This window comes from Hesperophylax consimilis, chromosome 28 (genome assembly GCF_061612785.1).
Source record: "Hesperophylax consimilis isolate HC1 chromosome 28, BYU_Hcon_1.0, whole genome shotgun sequence".
Classification (NCBI taxonomy): Eukaryota; Metazoa; Arthropoda; class Insecta; order Trichoptera; family Limnephilidae; genus Hesperophylax; species Hesperophylax consimilis.
The window spans coordinates 17,556,454-17,581,219 of record NC_142863.1 but is presented as its reverse complement, the minus strand read 5'-3'; the positions used below and the strand labels follow the sequence as shown (position 1 = coordinate 17,581,219).

Sequence of the window (24,766 nt, the reverse complement as noted above, 5' to 3'; positions counted from 1 at the left end):
CTTTAACGCTTTCCTTATGGAATTTTGTCGACAAAATTCACGTATAAGCATTGTGAAATCTATAATTTATCGCCCAAAAATCTTATAGGTATATATTTCTGCTTCTTTAAAATACTTATATTATCGAAGGCTTAGAGTTAAAATGTTGTATCTCCACAAAACATAATGCAAAGAAAACTGAGTTTGGAGGTTTCTAAACCTGGAAGCATTAGATTTAGTGATATAAAGTTTTTTTAGTTGCATATTACCTTATTTAAATACAATATTTTGGCATGGACTTTCGTTTTGCATAAAGATGTAATTGTTAAGGAGATACAATATCGGTGGTCGTAAAAACATTGCCTGGAGGATTTGCAATATCTTTTAATATGTTTATATCTTTGGGACGGTAGGTTTACGAGATGCAATATTTGAACCCATAAAAATATAGGCTGTCTTTAGTACATTTCAGTACTTTACTCATTTTTGACCAACATTGGAGATACAATATTTTAAATCTAAGCACTAACTTACAAAGTAAAGTGCACTAACTTCGGGAGGTGATTCTATATGGTTGTAGAATTAAACACGAAAGATAAATAACTTTTTTCAATTTTTTCAAATTTGTTTTACTGGTAATATCAAGTATCAAGTAGAATCACCTCCCGGATTTAGTAGTTTACATTGATAATTTTTATTGAGTAATTTATTTTTTTATTTGTATTCTACTCAAGCGAAACGGTAGGAAAACCTTCAATCTATGTAAAGCATATTTTTTTGGTATTAATAATGTACACCAATTCGTTATAAATATTAATCAAAATAGGGATTTGGCATTAAGCTTCGCCTTAAGGCAAAGCTTTACGAAGGTGCGAATGCAAAATCACGTGTTATTGGTATGAAATTTTTATCGCTTAAAAATATTGTATATGATTTGATTAAATACTGCCAGTAGAACACATCTTGGCCTTTGAAAAAAGTTAGAATTTTTTTTGTAAGCCTAGAAAAAAAAATGTTTCAGGCTATTAAAAACTGCTTTAAAGTGCAAAATGTCCTTCTTAAGATCCCGTTTCGGTTACGGTGTAATTGTATAGTGTGGCAAATTAAGTTCTTTAGAAAACGATCTGATTGTTTAGAAGGTTATACATTTATGGCTGAACTTTTTAACGATGTTTTCTACTGCATAAATCAGAACTGGCGATTGGTGTTAAGCGGGAATTTAAACGTTATCGCCATCTGCATAAGGAGTTTATTATAAATAAAACGTAGTATATTGGTAGAAACGTATAGTATCGCCCCGGTAAAAGACTTGAAATGGCATTAGGCGTGTTTCGTGACTAGATCCGATTTGCTAGGTATTTCCCCACCTTTCTCTTCTTTATCTCCTTCCCCTCCTTACTACCAAGCCTCACATCATATTGGGGATGCCATATTCTAAAACCCTCATAATTTAATAACCGGTTTGATTGTCCGTGCAGGGAGCCTACTCCGTATCTTTCGGGATAACAAACCAGTAGGTTCGTGGTTTAACCTTTCCTTGCTGTCAACTGAGTGAACATCGGCTATAATTAATAAAATATGTCTCTAAATATACTTACACAGAGTTCAAATTTTAGGTATTCCTCAGCAATACATTTATGTATTGCATTAAGTAATTACAACATATAAATATTTAAGGATTATATAGCATCGGAGGACGAGGAATTTTTGAACACCGTAAGGGAAGGGTTAATATGGGTTTGTGACGTGGCTAAACCGGCGGCAAGAAAGTTTCGAAAGATACAGAGTACGCCCCCAGGTCGGTCGTAGCTCGGCGACAGTCGTCACCCTCCAAGCCATGTTTATTTATTTATTTATTTATTCTTGGCTAATTTATATAGCGCCGCTTTTGTGAGACATCACCTCAGGGGCGCTTGATGTCCCTTTGTTTCTATTATCTATGGCTTGGACTCTTGTACGGTGTTCACAAAAAAGTTCTTATTCAATTTTATGGATCGTTTCCGCTATCAGATGTGCGATCATCGTCCTCAACTCTTCCAGCTCCTGGTGACGTCATGTGGATATAGGAAATTGTATTGCGGTGAGATCATAGGCGGCCGCAAACCGCAGATAAATAATAAATAGTTAGTATTTATTAAAAACCCTGCTATCCGTACCTACCGGTTCTAATCGACAAAATCGTTATTGACTTAAGTCATATTTGTTATTTTTGTTCGAGTAGAGTTTTGTTTATGTAAATATTATGGAATTTATATGTTAAGTTTATACTGTTTTGTCGGACGCATTCCATATAATTAAAGATATTTATTTTTTCAATCAAATTAATAACTTTGATTACAGGACTATTTATTAAAGGAGGAATTTTTTTTATTTAAATAATGGTATGTACAAAGTTTTTCATTTTAATTAAAATGACGCCACCAAGTGATTCTGCAATCATTGATTAAGTTTTTTTTTTTAATATTAACAAGTGGATTCCCCACAATGCTTCGCTATTGTAACGTGTTTCTCAAGCGCCTCCGATTTCTTCCACCATTCACTACTGTGTACCACATTGTTACTGTTACTTTTAATTCGACTCCGTATCTCATTTCAGTGCAGAGATATTGCGTGAAGTATTCCTCAAGCGTCCCCGACTTTCTCTAAACACTCCTGGCATTATTAGCAATTTTAATTTTCATGAAATTTTAATTTTCTGAAAAGATTTATTTTTTGAAAAGCATTGTTCAAATTTTGTAAATGTTTTATTTTCGTGTTATGTGAGTTTATTCGGTGTTTTATCCATTGAAGAAGAAGGTAATGATTATAATTTACACGATACATAAAACAGAACAAGACACAGAAAACAAAAATTTAACAGTTTCAACTCGAATCGAACCTAGGATCTCTGTCTTAAAAACGACCCAGCCATTGTGCCATTATCCTGTTTTGTTTTGTTACTCCGAATAGAATCAGTCAATAGATTTGTTTTTGCGGGGTTACATCTCATGATTTAAAGACAGGTGTTTTACCCTCTCCAGCGTTTTAGGGTCGTATATGACCGGGCGTCCATATTTTATATAAGTATTTTTTTAATTTTTATCATGCGGAAATTATTTTTTTTGACTTTAGAAAGAAAGAAAATAATAATGCTTTCCAGTTTGCCTCAAATATATTTACACTGGAATCGAACTTTAATAATATATATTTTTTAATATATGAAGGAGATAAAAGTGAAGGTACAGTGTTCTTACAAATTCTCCAAACAAAAAGAATTTGTATTAAAAATATCGAGTTCTCTTAAGACGAAGCTTAATGCCAAATCACTATTTTGATCAATCTTTATAACGAATTGGTGTACATTATGAATACCAAAAAATATGCTGTAGATAAATTGAAGGTTTTCCTATCGCTTCGCTTGAGTAGAATACAAATAAAAAAAAATAATTACAAAAAAAAAATATAAATGCAAATTACTTAAAAAAATATTTTTTTTATAGCAATGTATGAACGCATAAAGGAAACAACTTAAAAAAAATTCAGTATAATAGCTAAGATTATCTGTGACAGTTTCACTTGATTAACTTTCTTCTTTCTTATAAAATTATTTACAAAATAAATAAAAACCAGTTTTGTGCTCGATATCGAACGTTTTTAGACTCTCTTTGTCAAGCGATTTTAATGCGTATTACATACAATATAAGGTAAACCAAGAATATACAAATTTTTGGCTTGTAGCTTCCTCTTAAGTAAAAACGTGGTTAGCGTTTTTGACAACATTTTTCACGTTTGATATTAAAATTTTATTATTTAGAAATAGTAATGTTTATTTTAAATGCATTCACCGGAAAGATAATTTTATCTTTTTTCAAAAATCGTATTTATTTTTTCGGAAAATTAAAAAATAAGATGTGTATAGTGCATTTGAAATACACAAAAAACATTGCAAACTGAACAAATGTGATGAGAGTACTAAAGGGTTAACAGCACAAGGTTCTTTAAAAGTCAGAGCTTTTCTAAAATAGCGTGTTGTAGATTGTAGACTATTTATTTCAGGCAAAATCCTTTTGTTTACCTTGAATAGTTATAATTTTCCTCGTTCATGATATAATCGTGTATGCATTTCTGCATTTAGTGCCATCCTCAGTCGGCTCCGCAATCTGACCTTATTAGATTCAGATCGGCATTTGTTCCTCCGTATGCCATGCACAGTGAACAGTGCACCAGTACAGTATGCACTCACTCCATATCGAATTCCTGCGCAAATACTGGCTAAATGTATTATTGTATGTCCCGCACTTGTGAGTTTGCATCAAGGCGGGGTATTCATTCGCTTTCTCGACTCCTCACACTTGCCATATGCAAGTTGGCCACCAGGGGTGTAGGATCTTTAATCCATCGAGTCAAGAAAAAAAAACAAATAATTTCATAAAATATTCCCGCTTGACATTCAATTTCAAACAGATTCGCTGTTTTAAAACATATCCCAAAATGAAATACTGTGTTTAAACATATACCAAAATGAAATACTGTTTTTAAACATATCTCAAAGTGAAATACTGTGTTTAAACTTATACCAAAATGAAATACTGTGTTTAAACATATACCAAAATGAAATACTGTTTTTAAACTTATCCCAAAATGAAAAACTTTTTTCAAACATATCCCACAGTGAAATGCTGTGTCTAAACAAATCCCAAAATTAAATGCGGTTTTTGAAAGCAGATGAAAGACTCTTTAAGATTTTTATATTACAAACTAACATAGGTACATATCCCATAATTACAAATTTTAGACATAAACTAATGTAAGCTAATGTTTTACAAATTGCTTACCGATTGTTTTTCTTTTTAATCATTTATTTACCACTATATACGAAACTGAAAAAAACATCTAGTTTGAAAGAATATTATAATCGTTATTGTTGGTTGACTTTTTTTTCGTTTTATTAAAAACATTGGCAAACCTTGACCGGTAAACTATTTGGCGGTTCTCTGTTTTGTTAATTTTTTTAAAATTATACAGGAGCTTCTATGGTAAACTTTTAAATGCAAATAAACTCGGTGTTCTGTCTGTCTTAATATGTTTATATTATATGTCTGGCCATAATAGTAAAGGAGATAGAACAAGTTTTATGAGGACGTGTCATTTTGTGACAGATACAGCACTACGTGACCCGAGTGGTTGGAAAATAAATGTATATTTCCGTCCTCTGATGTCCATTTTGACCAGTGCAATGTTGTAAGTATATTCTAAGTGGGGTTTACGACAAATGTCTAAGAGTGACACTATTTTTTCCCAAAACGCTCCCTTGATTTTGTCATAGATAAATAATGTACGACAAGGCGAAGAACTGAAAATTGATGCCGTTTTTCATGGCGCCTCGTGAGAAATGGCTAGTTTAGGACGTGCATTGCGTATTGTTAATGGCTTAAAGGATAATATATTGTATCTCCACAAAGCATTATTTAGATATATCTCTTGGATAAGCTAATTTTAAAATACGTTGAAATATTTTAATTTATTTAGATTGGTGTGGGTTAGAGATGCCATATTTAACACATATTCAATTTTGTCTCCTCCTCGGTGTAAAGTATCTAGTTTTTAACAACTCACTGTCGCCAAAAGTTAAGGCACATTGTCTCGAGATTAAGCCATTTTAATAATGTAGAATGTGTTGTTATTTAACGAAAAATCACAATTCATTCCACTTATGGTTTTGGCAGTAACCCGCGTGCCAATTATCCTACACCACTTCCATACACCAAGATCTCCTGGAATCAACGCCCTGATTGTTGGTTCTATAAACAGACATGCAAAGTAGGCTTTATTGGTATTGAGGAATAAGCACACAAACAATGCAGGGCATTCGTACCGCGTAGGATTAACATCCTCTGGAATAAACACTGACTGCGGATGAACTGAACACGAACAAGTGAACAGGCGCCAGGCAGGATCTGTTGGTATAGCGAGTAATGACTCCAGCATCATTTGTGGAGATGAGGAGTGATGCAATCACACCATAAAGAAAGCTACATTGCTCACTGTTACAAGTAATTACGTAGATCAAATATCTCTCTGACACAATTAAGTTAGTCTTAGCCTTTAGTTGTTGATTTAGTTCAAATATGCCTACTGTACAAACAAGGAACAGAGCAATTTAATTTATATCTTTGTATTCTTGATGAACAGTATTTCAGTGCAGATTTTATTGTGCCAATGTTTGTTGATCTTGCTGATCTGTTTGAATATTTTTTCATCAGCTTCCTTTTTCGGTTCTTTCTCTAGTTGTGTCCTTCGTCTGTTTTCTTTTTCTGACTTCTGTATCTGTGTTCAACTTTTTTCACTTTTTCCCTTCTCTAATTTTAAAGGTTTTTGGATTAACGCTTTTTCGATTGTTATTGTGTTGAAACCATTGACAGCCAAATACAATATATGCATTTTTCTTCTCCTGTCATCATTTTGTATATACTGTACACTTTTGTCAGACAATAAAGTCACCTAAACCGGGACGGGAAAGTTTGAACTGTATTAGGTTAGGCACACTGAAGGAGTATTTTCAAGAACATGACCATTCAATGAATTATTATTTTAAAGTTTGTTATGAAGCCACTTGAAGTGAAATAACACAAAACTGCGCTTTATACACGTTATATTATTATATGCATATTTAGGTTCATCTTTCAAAATATAGGTTTTGATTTTAAATGCCCTTAATCACCTTTCCATTGTGGAGAAGAACAAGTTATTAATAACTAAGGATGGGTTGTTTCATAGAATTTGAACAATTCATGAAAGTTAAATTCAAGTTATGTGAAATTTATATTCGGGTTCTGTTATTAGGTATATATCATTATAGGCGAGTTGCGTCAGCGAACTTGAATACAATTTTCACCAAACTTGAAAATTAACTTCGAAATTTGATGAATTGTCCAAATCAAATTCTATGAAACAAATGGCCATAATTACGAGAAATTCTATATATTTATTTGATAAGATATTATTTTAATTCTCATCATTTGCAACATTGACAAGCTATGTTCACTGACATTTATCCAATTGGTATAATTGTATCTATATATTTAGTATTGTGTTACCCTTTCTTTTTAAAAAATGTACATATATCATTTCTCGCGCGTGTTTATAATTTTGAGCCCGCCACAGCTGCCTCTAACACTTTACAAAATTAGACCATTTACTACCAAAGCTGCGATTTCTAATTCCGTCCAGCCCTTCTCACACCATAAAACCAATAAATCAATCAGTTTCACCCTGCCTGAAATATAACGAAGAAATTGAAACAAACTTACCATTGTTCTGAATCCTTCGGCACGCTTTTTATAACTTTTCCCACTCCACAAACCAAACTACAAACGTACATTCAATGATTTTGAAATATGGGGAACGACTTTCGTTTGGTTTTCTTGTCATTGATTTCGAAATATAGAACTTTATTTTTACTATTTCTGGTTACACATCTGTTCGTTTGATTTGAAATATGGAACGTACTTATTTTCAAAATTTTAAAATATGGAATGTTTCCTTTATGTTAAACCATTTCTGGTTACACATCTGTTCGTTTGATTTGAAATATGGAACGTTTTTTATTTTATTTTTAATTTTAAAATATGAAATGTTTCCTTTATTTTAAACCATTTCTGGTCACACATCTGATCATTTGATTTGAAATATGGAACGTTCTTTATCATTTAACCTTTTTTAAATATGGATATTTTTCTTTATTTAAACCATTATTTCTGGTACACATCCATTCGTTTGATTTTAAATATGGAACGCTCTTCTTTTATTGTAACGATTTCTGGTACACATCCATTCGTTTGATTTTAAATATGGAACGTTCTTCTTTTATTGTAACGATTTCTGGTCACATCCATTCGTTTGATTTTAAATATGGAACGTTCTTCTTTTATTGTAACGATTTCTGGTACACATCCATTCGTTTGATTTTAAATATGGAACGTTCTTCTTTTATTGTAACGATTTCTGGTTACATTTTCTTTCGTTTGATTTTAAAATAATTTTCTTAAATTTTTCTTATTTTTTTAAAAAGAACAATTTTCTTTTATAATTGCCATTTCTGGTTACAGCTTGGCTCACGTGTTTTAGCTAAATGAGAAGCCATTGGGGGTTTCGGCTCGTAAATAAGATTTGCTTTGATAGGTCACACTGCCAAGGTATTAGGAGCGTGAATGTGAGTGCGAGTATGAGTAGCATTCGCATTGGTTCCGCCAGTTGTTTGGGTGTACTTTGAATGATTCGATAACATTCGAGGAAATTTTAATCGAAATGACATTGAAATCCACTCTTTTCAGATACCAGCTCGAATAAAATCAATTTAGTAATCAAACAATTAGATATTTATTATCTTATCTTTTAATTGATACTGATAATGTGTTATCACTTCGGTGAATTTTTTATTTCTTTTATACAACGTTAACCATTTGGTTTTCTTAAAGGTTTTTTAATGGAAAGGAGGAAATGGTTTTGAAATTCTTGAATGAATATATTAATAATCGTCAGTAGCCGAGTGGTCAAAATCTATGGCTATTTAATTCAATCGTCTTCTAGCTAAGTACTCCATCATTGCACAATCAAAATTTATCACACAAATGCTTTTCATATTGGTGATATCAGAAGGATTTCAAATATTGTCAGGTTATTCGTAACTGTAGGTCGAGTAGTGATGTATTTGTCACGAATCATCAAAAGCCGTTTAGTCACGTTGTGCTTTATCTGTCACCATATTATCACGTATTCTTGTTATCATGAAACTCGTTCTATCTTCTTTGTATTATGGTCAGACATACGATATAAAAAAGTTTTAGAAAGATAGGACGCCAAGTTATTTTAGAAATATTTCGAAATAAATCTCTGATCTGACAGATTTTGTAACTAATACGATATTATACTTAGACCCGATTGAATAGGATCTTTTTTTTATTTACACCCGGATTTATCCCTCGTGGGTTGTCATGGAACCAAAGGGGATTGGACATCCGTGAACTCTACGCTCTGGGGCCCTTCAAGAAACCCAAAAAAGTGACTTCTTTTGGAAAATCGCGTGAAAACTGAAACCTTCGAGGGACCTGGAAACTCAAAGAAATGTTGTAGAATAGGAGTTAGCACAATAGACACTTGGCCCTAATACTCATGGGAACTATATGTATACCGTCTGAGCTTTAAAATAACCCGGTAATGTTAATTTGAAACAAAGGTCACTTTTATTATGAATACCGAAATACATGCTTTATATAAATTGAAGGCTTTCCTATCGTTTTGCTTGAGTAGAAAATAAACAAAAAAATAAATTACTAAATAAAAAAATATATAAATGTAAAATATTTAAAAAAAAAACATTTTTTTCTATAAAAATGTATGAACGCGTAAATAAACAACTTAAAAATACAGTATTATAGCTAAGATTATCTGTGACAGTTTTACTTGATTAACTTTTTTGCTTTCTTATAAAATTATTTACAAAATAAATAATAACCGGTTTTGTGCTTGCTCGTTTCTAGACTCCGTTTGTTTGTAAAGCGATTTTAATGCCTATTAACTACAATATAAGGTATACCAAGAATATACACATTTTTGGCTTGTAGATTTCTCTTAAAGTGAAAAGTGATTATAATCGCAAAAAATAAACGTTTATTTTCCCTTTCTATCGAGAGTTAGCCCATTAGATCAACCGAACAAATAAAACAGTTTTAATGATCACAAAAAGCTTAGGCAGTGAAGTCACCAGAAGCCATTATCACTTAAGTCTGGTGGTCCGGTACCTTCAACACCATCAAAGCTCAAAGCTTCGCGTGTCAAATCCCTTTGCCCGTCGCTCAGGATTATTGTCCTCTATTTTATTTATTTGTGTTTAGCAGAAGCCGTAAAGCTGTCGCGGCGACATTAAACTCCATAATAACAGCTGACAAATAATAACACTGGACCGACCAAGTGAATCACACACACGCGAATTAAGATGACAGCAATGCATAAAGGGAGACGTGGATGCATTTTCATTTAAATATAATAAAACACGTTCAGACCCGAATTAAATCTGGCAGTGGTAGAACATTTTTGATGCTTAGGTAATGACAGTTAATAGAGTATTATAATTTTTTTTTGTTCAATTAATACATTACATAAATATTAAACATTGAAAAGATACCTTTAAAACTAATCACAAAAAAATCGACCCAAAAAATTCGGTCAAGATTAAACACAAAAATTATCTTTCAAAATATAAAAATGTCTACTGCCTGAACTTGAAGCTAAAATTCAATAAAAAAAATAGCTTGCAAAGCCAATTATCCCAGCAACTGGAAAATGAAAACCGCCAATTTTTATTCACTCTAGATCGTAAGGTAAAAAATCTGAAAGCTATGTATTTTCAAATAAACATACTGTTTTAAATTTTGCTATTTTTGTTTTACGCACTTTTTTAACTCCATATTTTGATGTCGACCAGGTTCTGCTTGAACTTGTACTAATGTTTGAATGTTTTTTCGTCTACTTACATTTTTCTGTCTTTACTTTAGTTGTGTCCTTTGTTGGTTTTCTTTTTCCGAAATTTCTCTCTCTGTGTTCTGCGACTTTTTTCACTTAAGGATTTCTCTAATTGTTGTTTTACGCGGTTTTCATCGGTTTTTGGAGTTCCACTTGGCGTACGAAGTTAATTTTATACGCGATTGCCATTTCGCCATCTGATGACTGGACAAACCCAAGCTTGAAAAGGGTTGATAATAATATCAACTAAACTCATGCATGAACAATGTAAACAATAAAAAAACTATTGATATCACTGACCAGACAATTCAAAGAAGTGGAACATCCTCGTTTATTTTCGGCTTGAATATTGTTACGCCTAATCAAGTAGAATTACAAATAAAATGAACGAAAGAAAACCCTTTCGTTTAGCAGTTCGTAGGACAGTTCCTTGACCGCCCGAAATGTTTGTTGTAGTGATTTTAAAATTAACATCCCGCCATTACTTACTTACCTGTCGTAAGTGTAAGCAAGGCATAATAAACAGTAAACATTCAGTGCCATTACTCCCACTTTGCTTATTTTAATGCTAACTTATTTAAATTTTTCTTTTTTGATGTTTTCCAACACTACTTTATACTTTATCAAAATATTTATAAATCTGTATATTATGTAAATTAAAATGTTCGTTTGTTCAAAATCTTAAATTTGACGCCACGCTGCATTCGAATACGCGTGTGTTTTTATAGGTTTCTCTATCTACACAGAAAGACTGAGCCACAGCAACCGCAGCCAAGTATGGCGGGGTACAGCTAGTTAATAATATTTCAGTAGAATCTCACTTATCCGGGAATAATCATAAATTGATCGTGCTACATTTTCCCGGGGCGTCTCCGATTTTTTCATCCATCGTTTTGCGCGTCTAATATAAGTCTTTTATCTGTCAATCAGAGTAAAAGTACAGCAACTCGTATTGTAATATCATTATTCAATCCTAGTTAATAAAATCTGCTTACAAATTACTAGTTCTTTTTACAAATAAATTGCTGGCTGCGTAAAAAACTTAACTACAAATCCCAAATCGGGTAAAAATAAGTTCGGGCTTGTTTCTAAAATTGAATATTTTGTTTTACAAATGTGTTATAATTTACCCACCTAACTCATTTTTGGCATCGCTATGCCAGGCGGTTTGTTTAAAAACTAACATTCAGATCCTGCGTAGAAAAGTTCCACAATGTACTGCGCTGCAAACCATTGTCTTAATTTAGCGAATCTTTGTCTTAATTTTCTGCGAAGAGTCGACTAATGTCTTAGTTAGTTCGAAGCATTCTCGAACTCTCCTGGTGCTAAAAATATGGTCACGTAGTTTGCCTCCAGTTTGTCGAATTGATACTCAAATTTCACATTAAGGCAAGTCTATCAACTTGGCTGTCTATGGTCAAGCCAGAGTTGTGTGGAATTCCAATATATCTACCTATTCCTGCGTGGAAACGACGCGATACTTATATAGGTATTTTTACCAATGAAAATTTACATTGTATATGTTAATTGTGAATTATTTATTATTACTTTTAATACATTTCCTACTTTCTTGATAAAAAATGTGGTGACCTGTTTCTTATCTAACGGAATAAGTGTTAATTTAGCAGAAAATGATATCACGTTTTCATTCTGTGAAATACATACTATAATGTATAATTTATTAATTACAGATTTATGTAGGCCGCCCACACGTGAGTAATAAAATAAATATGGAGCTATTTCCATAAATTATGTATTGCATCATTATTGAATGCATAATAAAACATGTAATTCTGATAAATGCAATATCATTATAATTTCTGGAATAATGTTGTGAAAATAATGCAAATACCGCAAAGCTGTAAGCATTGAAAATGATTCTATATACTCGTACATTTAATGCTGGCACAAAGGGTTGTCTCTACCTGCTTCTGCTACAACATTTCATATTGGCGAATTGTCCGAAATGTTCTAGAATTGTTCTGCATTACTTAGTTTTCCGCAAAAGACTGAATGCTGTAGAAATGAGATCCCTGAGGTGTATGTGTGATAAAAGCATGCATGATCGTGTGAGAAATGTGGAGGTTTATGCGTAATGATGGAGATTAAGACAGGGATACTTAGATGGTTTGAGTCCGTAGAGCGAACGAACGAAGAAAGGAGTGTCTGGAGAATATATATCGGAAAAGTGAACGGTACAAGAAGTCAGGGACACCCGAGGAAGAAACGTCACGATCGAGTGAATCAGATAATTGTGTCGGCCATGTCAAGAGTCAGAATAATAGAAGTGCATGTTTGAGGCAAGGATTGTGTGCCAAGACTACGTTGTTTGGCGGTCCGTCCTCTCTGCCTATCCCTGCGGAGAAACGACGTGCTGGTTAGTTAGTTTAGTTGGAAACATTATTATTTGAACCAATTTTTATTATTTAGATAGATATCCTTGTCTCTTGTACACATATTTCAATAATTCTGTAAACCCTGTTGTTTGTTCTCTTTAATTTAGCAAGTCCGTCCTTTTGTTAAATTTGTTCAATCGTCCTTATAACTCATTGAGAACATATTATATTGTATCTCGTTCACACTTGACCCTCCGTCTCTTAAATAACTTGAAATAACTGCAATAGCCGCCTGTCGGGAGCACGCATCTTAATATGCCGTTAACTGCAACGCCACATTTCTCAAATTTAATGGTTTATGAGTGGTCAGGATTCTTATCCCCGTTCTCATTTGGTTCTCTTTGTTTGTTCTTGTTTGGTTTTATTTCCTTGGTCTTATTTGGTTCATTCTGCTGTGTGTGTGTTTTGTGTTAGAATGGACGGCTGTGGCGTGCGTGTGCGGCTTTTTAGTTCTCAATTTCACAGCTACTTCCAATAAATTAATGTAATTATTATACTTCAGTATTTTTTTGTAGCGCTATTTTTATAAAAGATGCTTAACAATGCTTTAAAATACATTGATTTAACCAAGCCTCTATATTTATACATGTTATAAATGGTGACCGGATAAATCATCAAAATGATAATTCATCGCATCTTTAAAAAGTTATATAAAGTCATGGAAAGTGATGAAACAAAAACTTTATTTCTTCAAATTTTGCAAATTCACTTTGTGGCACCATATAAAATAAATTAAAACACTTTGTTTTTACCACGATAATCTTTTTTTTTTAAATCAACATGTTTCGAGAACGATGTTCTCTTCATTAGAACATAAATTGTACTAAAACTAATTATCAAGTATAGAAAAAAGGCGTGGGTAGAAAAGAAAGTAAGGGGTGGAGGGGAAGAAATTAGGATCTTTTGATCTTCTAAGCTCCTCCCCTTTCCACCTTTCTTCCCCTCCCCCCTCCCTTAAGTGTTTTAATTTATTTCGTAAAAATTTTTATTTTTTTTATTTATTATTTAACATTATAAATGATAACAATATGCAGACTTATAAATAATTTGTTCATTATTATTCTATTTCTCCATAAGTTGAGCTCCAGGTGCTCGTGTTTATGGGAGGAGTCTTTACATTTAGTTCTAATGATTTTTTAAACAATAATCAAAAACTTTTGAAATAAATACAAACATAATATTAACATAGGTACACAAATTAGAAAATTGTTTTTTTGAAGATAATTAAAATAATTCATCTTTTTACAGATTAAGTAAGCGTGAGGAAATTAAGGGTACAATATATCAAGAAAAATTTAGAAAAGTAGTTTTTTTTAAAGACAATCAAATTAATATATATTTTTTACAGATTGAGTAAGTGTAAGAAAATTAGGGGTACAATATATCATTATCCAATTTTAGGGACTTCATTAACTTTTTGAATTGTTCATAATTCACAGTTTCGGTTACACTAATTTTATTTTTGGACAATAATATATTGTACCATCTCACACCTAAATACGAAAAACTTTATTATCTGGGTTAAGTAGGTTAGGTTAGGTTTTAATTTTTTTTTCGTCTTTTCTAATGACTTTATATCACTTTTTAAAGGTGTGTTGAATTTTCACTGTGTTGAGTTATCATGGAACCGTTATAAAGATGTCGCAAACTGTGAAAAGGTTCAGACTTGTGGGTTTGAACTGCTATCAAATTGAATTCCATGGTACTACAGGCTAGCTATTAATGTTAGGTTATTGACAATAATATCAATTTATGAATCAGTTTAATGAACTATTCAAAGATCATCATTGGGTTACTATAGGCTCTTTTTGAAAATATAATTTCCTCTCTTATGTATCTATGGATATAACAAAATTGATGAGTTTTGAATTGTGTTAAATGCTTGATTTCACAATCAATTCCTATATGCACTTTTCTTTAGCGTGGCTTGATGTGTATTCGCGATTTCATCGGCTCGTTCATCGTAATTCATTGCGTGACTCCCATAAAAGTGGGGAGATTAACAAATATACCCAACTCAACAACTGTTTACGAGTGGGGAATGTTTCACCTTTAGATTGTTTGGTCGATGAAAAGTTGTATCTGATAGTGGCGAACTTTGGCATTGCAAAATGTTTCAAGAAAATATTTGTTCGTTATCATTTGGAAATCTTTTCCAAACCGAAAAGAAACTACGACGGTTAGAGTAGGTATAAAACATAACTTTTCCTATTTTAGCATATTTTATTCTATTTAAGAGACATATTTCATTTAGCATGGTAATCCAAAAAGTTTCTAATGATTAATACAATATAAATATGTATATACACAGCGCGGTTTCTGTTTTAAAATCTTAGGAGAAGAAAGGAAATATAAAAGTAAAAATGGAAGAAATTATGAACTCGTGATTCAAATATGTATTACTCGATTTTTTTTAACCTTTTTTTTTTTTTTAAAGAAAGACAAACATTCCCGGGTTACGAATAACCCAACAATGTTTGAAAATCTCCTACTACCACCACAGAAAGCCGAAAATGTTGCTTGTGTTGTGATGGAGGACTTAGCCAGTCGAGCAATCGAACACGCGACGCTCGGGTGAGACCCAAGCGCTATGCCCACTCAACCACTGACAGGTCTGACCTTACGTGGCGTATGTTTCTGCGTTGCTTAAAAAAATTTTTTTTTCGACAAATAGTTTTGTTCCACGCAATAATTTGGACGGGTTAGGTTCTATATTCCACAAATCTATACAGTCTTATGTTATATTTATTTTACGCCGTATACGTTCATGATACATGTTAGTTTCTAGTTTTAAAAATGGCCCAAGTTCAGATCCTTGAGGAAATCTAAATTCTAAAGCGCGTCGCAGTAACCGCTAATTCTTCATCACGGTTCGAATAGCTGCAACTTTACGAGGCGCCTCCCTCAATAAAAGCCACATGGGTTTCCAGGAACATAACGCCATATCTTCGTCGCCTTCAAACGGCTGATAAACAACCATAAAGTACTGCGTTAACCAAATGCTTATTATTGCACATGTCGGACATTCATCTTCGGTCATATTTTTTCTTGTGTCAGCATATTTTTTATGTAAGTCTTTCTTTGTGCACATGATATATTTTTGTGATTTCTCTTTTCTGTATTTAAGAGTTTCATAAATTCATCATATTTTCTACCGCCAAATTTTGCTTGATATTTGTCTTTGTCGCGCATATTTTGTTGATTTGCTTTGCTTTCATGATCGGCTGGAATACGAAGAAATACCGCAATTCTGCAATGTTTCAACCCAAGTGCATTTTACTCATTAACGATTCTTTTAACTATATTAGGAAATGATTCAGACGTGTTCTTCTTCCTTAAATTTCTCCTACAATGAGTTTTACATAATTAAAACTAACGTTTTTATCAGTTAGATGTTGAAAACAAGATGTTATACAAGAGGCAACAGATATTCAAGTATAGGAGTAGGAATATATGTAGCTATATATCGGTACTTGTAGATCGTACGTTGGTACTTAAGGTACTTTGCAAAAAATGAAATGAGAAAGTTGATCCAACAATATACACAATATTGTTTGTTTTAGATTGTATCTGCTATCAGTCATAACAATTCCGTTTAATTAAATTACCTATGTATATTCATTACGTATGTTATAAATATTTTCAGATAAATCGGAAAGTAGTCAAAACAATTATTTCATCGGTTGGATGTCTGAACTTTCGTTGGTAAAGAAAGACCCCGGGATGATAGAGGAAATGGGATGGGAGAACAGAGAGTGAAAGAAGAGAGAGGAAAAGGAGGTGCAATGCACTCCGAGGACTATAAATAATAGTCTGAATAACTCCTGTGCAAATAAATGTAATGCTGTAAACAGCCGGAAGGGGCCAGGTGGAACATGCCTAGTGCAAGTATAATTTTGCACCCAGGATACGGTCATATAATTGGTCTTTGATCAACAAACATAATATTGGTCTTCTTGCACTGGCGTGAGGATTTTTTTTTGTAATGCAATAATTGATTTTTGATTGCACAGCTAGATCTCCGGTACCCCTGGTTGAATGAACTCTAGATGCTTTGAATTTAACTTCAATTTTCAAAATTGGAAATGTTTGTTTAGAGAATTCAGTTAAGCTATAAAGTACCTACCTATGTATTAAATAATACATTATTTTCAAACTGGAACTGATATGTCGAGAATCAGATTATCTTCATAGTTGTGTTGAATTCATATGGAACAAGAAGCGAAAAAAAGGATTCAACTTCGACTGGAAACTACCGAAGACGTTTCCCGCGCACTACTACTCGTATCATAACGGTAGCACATGTTCTGACGAGATATAAGTGCGCAATAGGGCCTCTTTGACTATCCCGTGATTTTTGACGGTTCTGCGCTGTTTTAGTTGCGCAATACGTATCCACCACGTTGTAACATGAGTTATGTCGATTGCCGCACATCTCCTGGCACGCATTACTCACTTCGTCCACATTAAATATATGGGTCGTCGCATAAAATATAATGTACATTTTCTTTTATTATTCAGACTCTGAATCAAATACTCATTTTTTATTTATTTATTTTTTATTTTAAATTATAGAAACAAACATAACATGATTTACAGAGATGAAACAATATACAGGAATAAGATATTTCATGTTGGGTACCAATGATATGTTTCCTTGTAATGTCTGCTAAGTGCTATGTTTATTCGTTAATTACCAGGTGACGTGTGTAGTTTATAGGTGTGTGTGTGACGTATGTAATATATGTGTGAGTGTTTGTTTGTGTGTGTCTGTATGTATGCGCATTGAATAGTTTAAATTATTGACATGATGCCACGTTTGAATTTGGACAGTGAATCCGAAAAAATGTCAATGTTAGAGTTAAGACAAATATTATTTAGAGTATGAAGAGCTCGGTTAATTGTCGAATTAGATGCTGCATTTGAATGTATTTGATTCACCTGTGGGTTCTGTCTTCTTGGGGCGCTTCGGACTTCTTCTTCCATCGATTTGCACTTCATCGTTTTCTCAACGCCAACCAGCAAAGCGTTTCTTTCTCAATTGTTCTCATTTTAAGCTTAATATTACTTAGCCCCAGTTGTTTCACAGAACTTCAAACGTGAGATTGTCATCAAATAACCATTCAACGCCATTTTATATATTTTTATATTCAAATTGTCCCCGTTAAACGGCGATTCTAGGCACGGTTCACATTTCTATTAAATTGGGCTAAGCTGACAAGCTTGACAATTTGTTCAAAAGCTGAAACGGACAGAACGGGAACCTTTCAACTGCCAAAAAAACGAAAATGGCGCTGATTGACCATTTGATGACTTTGTCACACGTGAATTTCTGCGAAACGACTGGGTCTTCAAGTTCAATATTTTGGATTTCCTATTAAGTTTTATGTTCAGCAAAAGCAACATTGATGGAAAGTATCGAGAAATCACTTTATTTATTTGATTACTAATTTTTTGTTTTATTGTTATTGTTACAGACGAGAGAGATGCCATCCAGAAAAAGACATTCACGAAATGGGTGAACAAACATCTAAAAAAGGTAAGAAACGAACAATATTTCATAATATTATAGATTTTCATAGAATTAACCACGTTAAATACATATATCCTTCAAGCATTTACGAAAAAAAATGCAGTCGACTATTATATGATCGGTATAGTTCTAAAAAAAAGCTCTCAATTTTCGATAAAAAAATTATAAATCCGTTGTTATATCATTTCACATATAAATCTTTAAAAAACGCAACAGGAATTACGAAATTTCAATTGTTTTCATACAATATTAAGCCCGTCGTTCCACGGGTCGGTATGTAATCAACATAAACCAAATGCTGTAATACTGTGCTCAGAAAAGTTTCACACTGAACTGCACTGCATACCGTTACCTTACTGTGGCGAATTTAATTTTCATTTAATTGTCGATTGCTTCCCGACCCATGGGACGTCGAGCTTTAGTGTAATAATTGCTTTTCGATGAGTATTAAATATTAAAATAATAATTAACTGCCCGGCTTTACCCGATCTCAAAGACTCTTTTTTTCTTACTGAAAAACACGGATCCAACAGTTTTCTTCTCGTGTTATTTTTTGACTATCAAAATATTTATCAAGATTTATTTTAGGGGTATGAAGCCGTGCTGCGCTACCTCCTTCCTTAGCCAACGTTTCGTACAGTATTAAAGTTTCCATCATCAGGGCAGATATAATCAAAAAAAAAATCATTATAATACTTTTTGGCCGTGAAAATCTCAAAATCGGTAAAAATAAATGCGACCTAAAATCTGTTGAAAACTGATCCGTAGATACAGGCAGAATAAGCTCTACAAATTTCACGAAAAAGAACAAACGGTTCGCCATTTTTTCTTAAATTCAAAAATACAGACATACTTGAAAATTGTTTTTTTTTATGGATATAACATTTCTTTATCTAAGTAATCACCCACGTAACCAGAATTTCACCAATAATTAATTCATAAATTGTCAAATGTTTTTTTTTTAAATCCCGCCCGTATGTTTTTTTACTTCCATCTCAAATCCATGTGAAAAATATTAGTCTCGAACATTTTCAAAACTTGCGAAAATTTGGTAGGTAATTGTAATTGGTAATTTCCTCACGGGGCTTGGCTTTTTGATGTATTATCTTCTCCATGGGGGCTCGGTTCCGATAAAGCCGACATTATAGGTATTATATCCTAAAAATGTTCGTTATATTAACTTGCCGTGCATTTACACCATTAGTCGATCATTTTTCTTGATGCTGATAGGATTATTGGATCAAGTGTAATCTAAAATGGATCAAGAAAGATTATGTTGCTTTCTTGGAAATATCGAATAGCCTGGTTGGTTTTTGTTATTAGATTTTCGAATTGATTAATGTTAGTTAGACGCCAGCAGATGGTTATCGTGAGTCTTTGACAAATACCGCCTTACTCATAATAGATAATACGGAGGGATAAGAACAGGTTAGTAGAAAACGTTACTCATAATCACGCGCATATGTACTGTGTATATTGGCCGTAATACCACAGTATTAGTGGCTGACAGATTTTTAAACCGCCCGATCCCTAGGATTAGGGTCGTATTACTATCGTATTAAGGCCCCTTAGTAAGCGTTCAAAGACGGTTTGAAAGGGAAATATGTAGATACGAATGTTAGAGGGAGCGCGCTAATATTTAAAAAAAATTATAATAATTATGCGAAAATGGTGAAAATATTTAATAAAATACGACTCGTTTGAAATAGAGCAAATATCTCTCGACAAATACTTTAGTTTGCATTTAAAGATACACTGTGAATTTTTTCGTGCCTATAACATATTAAATAACAGAACAAAACGTGTTTTTAATAATTTTCGGAGCTTACTTTGCGATTTTTTTTATCGAGGGAATTTCATATAATTAACGTTTCGGCATAACAAATATACAGATATTATCTCAAAAAATAACATATATATATTTTTGGAACTTAAAACTTAAAGAGTTAGCGAGAAACTTGTTATAAATCGGTAGAAATTGGGTATGTGGGGCTTAAGACGGAGATCGAGGACTTAGTTCAATGTAATTAATTTGACAAATATTGATCAGTCGCGCAATGAAAATGATAAATTATATTTTTTTCTCAAATCGCAGTCGGAACCTTTCGTTTCATAGAGGTGCACATTTTATTTTTTCTGTGGTTAACTTCTCGATTTGAATATAAAGCTTGTTTTTTCTTTCTAACACCGTTTAGTTCATATTTATAGCCTGAGGAGTTAATATTAATAAAATGGTTAAATGGTATGTATTATGAAAAATCATAACTTACCCATTTACGTAAATGCCATTCTGATTTCAACAAACCAACTAACTAGTATCGCCTTGCTCTTCCATACTTGCGATGCGATTCCTTCTCATTTTCACATCCATCTTTGTCAATATGAGATTAATCAGTATTGTGACAGCTGTCAGCTGTGATGACTGTCTTCGGACACAGGTCTTTTAACACTAAACCAGCGTTATATCTTAGCTCATAGCTACCAGTTTTTTGTCGGACTATTCAAATATAAAAGCATACAATAAATATCTTTGTTGGCTTCAGCCATAAAACTTTACAACAAATTACCACTCTTCTACAAAAAACAAACAAATGTCAATATTTTCAAAGCATTCATAAAAAATGGATCTGGTACACAGGGAGAAGCCAAATTGATAAAACTTTGCAACCAAACACAGACTGATTGAAGTGAGATAGTGTTGAGAAGTGAGTTATTTAAGAGCTTCACTGATGCACTCATAGAGGGCAGTGCAAAGAGCTTGCTTGAAAGTCCGTAAGATGGCAGCTAGTGGCCAGTAGTCGCCAGGGCCAGTGAGAATGCTCCCAGACAAACTTACTGTCCCCGGATCTCATTTAGCCAGCTTCTAGTTAGGTCGACTATCGAGTCACCATTATAATACGCGAAGTATTAATAAATCCCTGATTTAAACAACACAAGAACCTAATATTTAAAATCTCCTTCCACGAAAAGTTGGAGAACTGTTTGTGGGAGCACAACAGATCGATTAGAGATAGATATTACAGATAGATATTACCTTAGATTAGATTATATTAAAATTTAATAACATAAAATAAAAAATACTGATAGTGTAAATATCCCCAGCAAGGGAAATCCCAGTGGGGAAAACATTATGAAATACAATTATGTTAAAAATATATATATATATATTGCTAGTTGGAATTTCATAATACATATTATCTTACCAACGGATACTTTTGCACATATCGCAGAAGAAAACCATCTCTCAAAGTAGGAATTATATAATGCTTATATGTATTTGTGTAACTTTATTATTTATACTTTTTAATTTGCATACTCGCTAATGCACATTTTCGCATAATTTCATAAGAAAATATTTTTGAAAATATTCACAATTGATGATTGAGCTCGGCTGTTTGGTATTCCCTTTCTATTATTCTTACAACACGGTTATCTTCAAAACTCATATTCATTCTTTCCTCTCCTCAAAACGACCCTCCATACAGCATCCTAAAAGACGACACAGGCCCATAGGGAAATTGTTTTTCTCAGGGGCGTACTGTGTGGAATTAAAAGTAAAAAATACCCCTTTTATGTATGTTTCTAGCGCAGACCCGTGAAAAGTCGGGAATCTGGAAATTATAATTGTGCGATTTGTAACTAACTAACTAACTAACCATCACGCCGTTTCCCCGCAGGGGTAGGCAGAGAGGACGGACCGCCAAACAACTCGGTCTTGGCACACACTCCTTGCCTCATTCACATATTTATTTATCATTTTTGAAGTATCTTATTCGCTTGATCGTGACATGTCTTCCTTTGTGAAAACAAATATTGTCAAATTTCTTTTTTATTAAATATTTATTTTTTTAAATGGATATTTACTTACCAGAGTGGAAGATACTACCAGTATCGCCCTGGTGTAAGACCACCATTCAGAATTGAAACGTTGCTCCAAATGGCTTTAGCCGTGTTTAGTGACTAGATCTGAATAGCCAGGTACTTCCCCACCTTCCTCTTTCCCTTCCCCACTTACCTTCAGCCTCACAACATCCCCCAATTGGGGATGCCATAGTCTCACTGGCTCCAGACGGGAGCAGCTGGGACTCTTGTGAGGTATTCACTATAAAAAAAATAAAAAAATTTACTTATCTTTCGAACTTTTAGTGAACTTGAAAAATAACGAATAACGATAAAAATTATTAAATAAAATATCTTTATCGTTTCTCTAAATTCACACAAACAATTCCAATTTTTAAAATTTCGAGCAATTTGAGTTGATTTAATGTGAATAATTTCACGATGGAATATTTCACTTCACGCACCGACAAACAAGATTACTATTTTGATGACACTATTACTTACTTACTGGCTTCGCCCAACTTTTAATTTTTTTTAAATAGATCAAATTATTATCAATATAAATTTTGACCTTAAAATTACAAAAATAAAAATTTATGCAGATCTTCTGCTACGTACAGTCAAATTTTTGCTTTTATGTTTTGTAATTTATATTATTCTTATTAAATTATTAGATGGCAACATTTGTAAATAGTATTACCTATTCTGTGTAAATAAATCTATTAGATTAACATGATGGATGGACCTTGTGATACGGAATTACAACATCCACTGACTCAAAGATCATTATAAATAATGATATCGGTATATCTTTTGATTTCCATAATAGATTATTTGAAAGGAATGTTTTTTTAATATTTGTTAACCGTTAAGCAAAATTCAAATGTGTTTATAGTAGTAAAAATTGTTGCAACAGTATTTTTACTTGATCCGAACTGACACTACTTAATACTGCCCAAATAAGTCTCGATAAATTTGCATAAATTCCGTTGATTAACAAAACCAGTTGATTTTTTTTCAATTTTTCACCTTTTTATGTTCAAAGTCTGAAGCAGGGATAGAAAACCTTCCTACAGAAGCAACAAAACTACTTATCAACTCTTACGTAGTCTCACTTCTCGATTGCTGCAAAGGCATTTATGCCAGCCTACCAAAATATCAAATTGACAAACTTCAATCAGTGTTTAATGCAGCAGCACGGCTCATAACCGGAGTCTCTATATATTCGCACATTTCATAACACATTGGTAACCTCCACTGGCTCAAGTGCCCTGAAAGAATCCAGTACAAATTGTGCTGTATGGTGTTTAAATCCATCAATGAAATGGCCCCACCCTACATCTCTGAACTATGCGTCCCGGAAAACACTGGTCTGAGGCAGTCAACTCTTAGATCAGCAACATCATCAGCTGTAGGCAGACTGATGGAACCTAAGCGCAAGCCAAATACTAAGTTTGGTGATCGCGCTTTCGGAGTATCTGGGCCGAAGGCTTGGAATAAACTTCCTCCGGAACTATCCATAATAAGTCCCACAGAATTCAGATCTAAACTAAAAAGTAACATTTTTAAGCTGACAAAATTAAATATACAATCCCTGAGAGAAAGTCCAATTATATCCAATTTTCCAATTATGTCCTAAATCCTGTATCTAAATTTCGCTAATAAACAATTAGTTTATTAAGTGTTAATAAGTGACCTACCAGCTAAGTACTGGCAACACGGTATCACAACCTCATACATAAGCTCACATTTCACCACAACCTCAAATAACACATCTGCCCTGATGATGGACACTGCAATGCTGTCCGAAACGTTGGATAAAGAAGGAGTTAGCGCAACACGGCATAACACCCCAAAAACAAATAACAAAAATACTTTTGGCCGTGAAAATCTTAAATCATATTTATATAAATTATAATCGTTTTTTTTTTAAATATTAGCGCGCTTCCTCTAAGGTTCGTATTTACTCCCATTACAACCATATTCTTCTTCTTTTTGAACGATTAGTAACTGAGCCTTAAAAAGCCTTGTCATGATTAAATTTTGCTTATATCGTGTTATTAATTCACCATCGAGTATAAAGCCATACGCCTTATTAACAACTGTCCAAGCTTTTGCAGCATTCTTCTTCCAACTGTCACCTTTTCGCACTTAATCACTATACGCATCCTTGGAAGTAGCCTCACCTCTGCAAATTCCATTTTGATTTATACATCTTAACCATATGGTTTTTCCATACTATGACTACCGTACCACCGTGACCGGGTTGTATTGATATGTTGCAAGACCAAGAGGCAGGATGGCCGTTTTTAAAGACAATGCGTTCTGAACACTCTCCAATTATTCTCCAGCAGGCTCTGATGCACCCTTTTAAACACCGCAATACTTTTTACGCCACCTTCCATCTTTGGTAGTCGGCAGTCTTCGTAATGTGTGTGATTTTTTGCTGTTGCTATTTCTCCATTGTCTACCTCGGTTAAATTTGATTGCGTAACGGCTCCATTGTCGTTGAAATTAT

General features: G+C 33.2%; 1 protein-coding gene across 10 annotated transcripts in view; it reads left to right on the top strand.

Moving 5' to 3' along the window:
- The window catches only part of shot (dystonin-like protein short stop), a 644,554-nt gene that overhangs the window by 293,073 nt on the left and 326,715 nt on the right, over positions 1-24,766 (top strand). For all 10 annotated transcript variants that reach the window (XM_089648723.1, XM_089648721.1, XM_089648709.1 and 7 more), the window contains one exon: positions 18,353-18,414. In XM_089648723.1, coding sequence (XP_089504849.1) covers positions 18,353-18,414 — 62 coding nt within the window. The remainder of the gene's footprint in view (positions 1-18,352; positions 18,415-24,766) is intronic.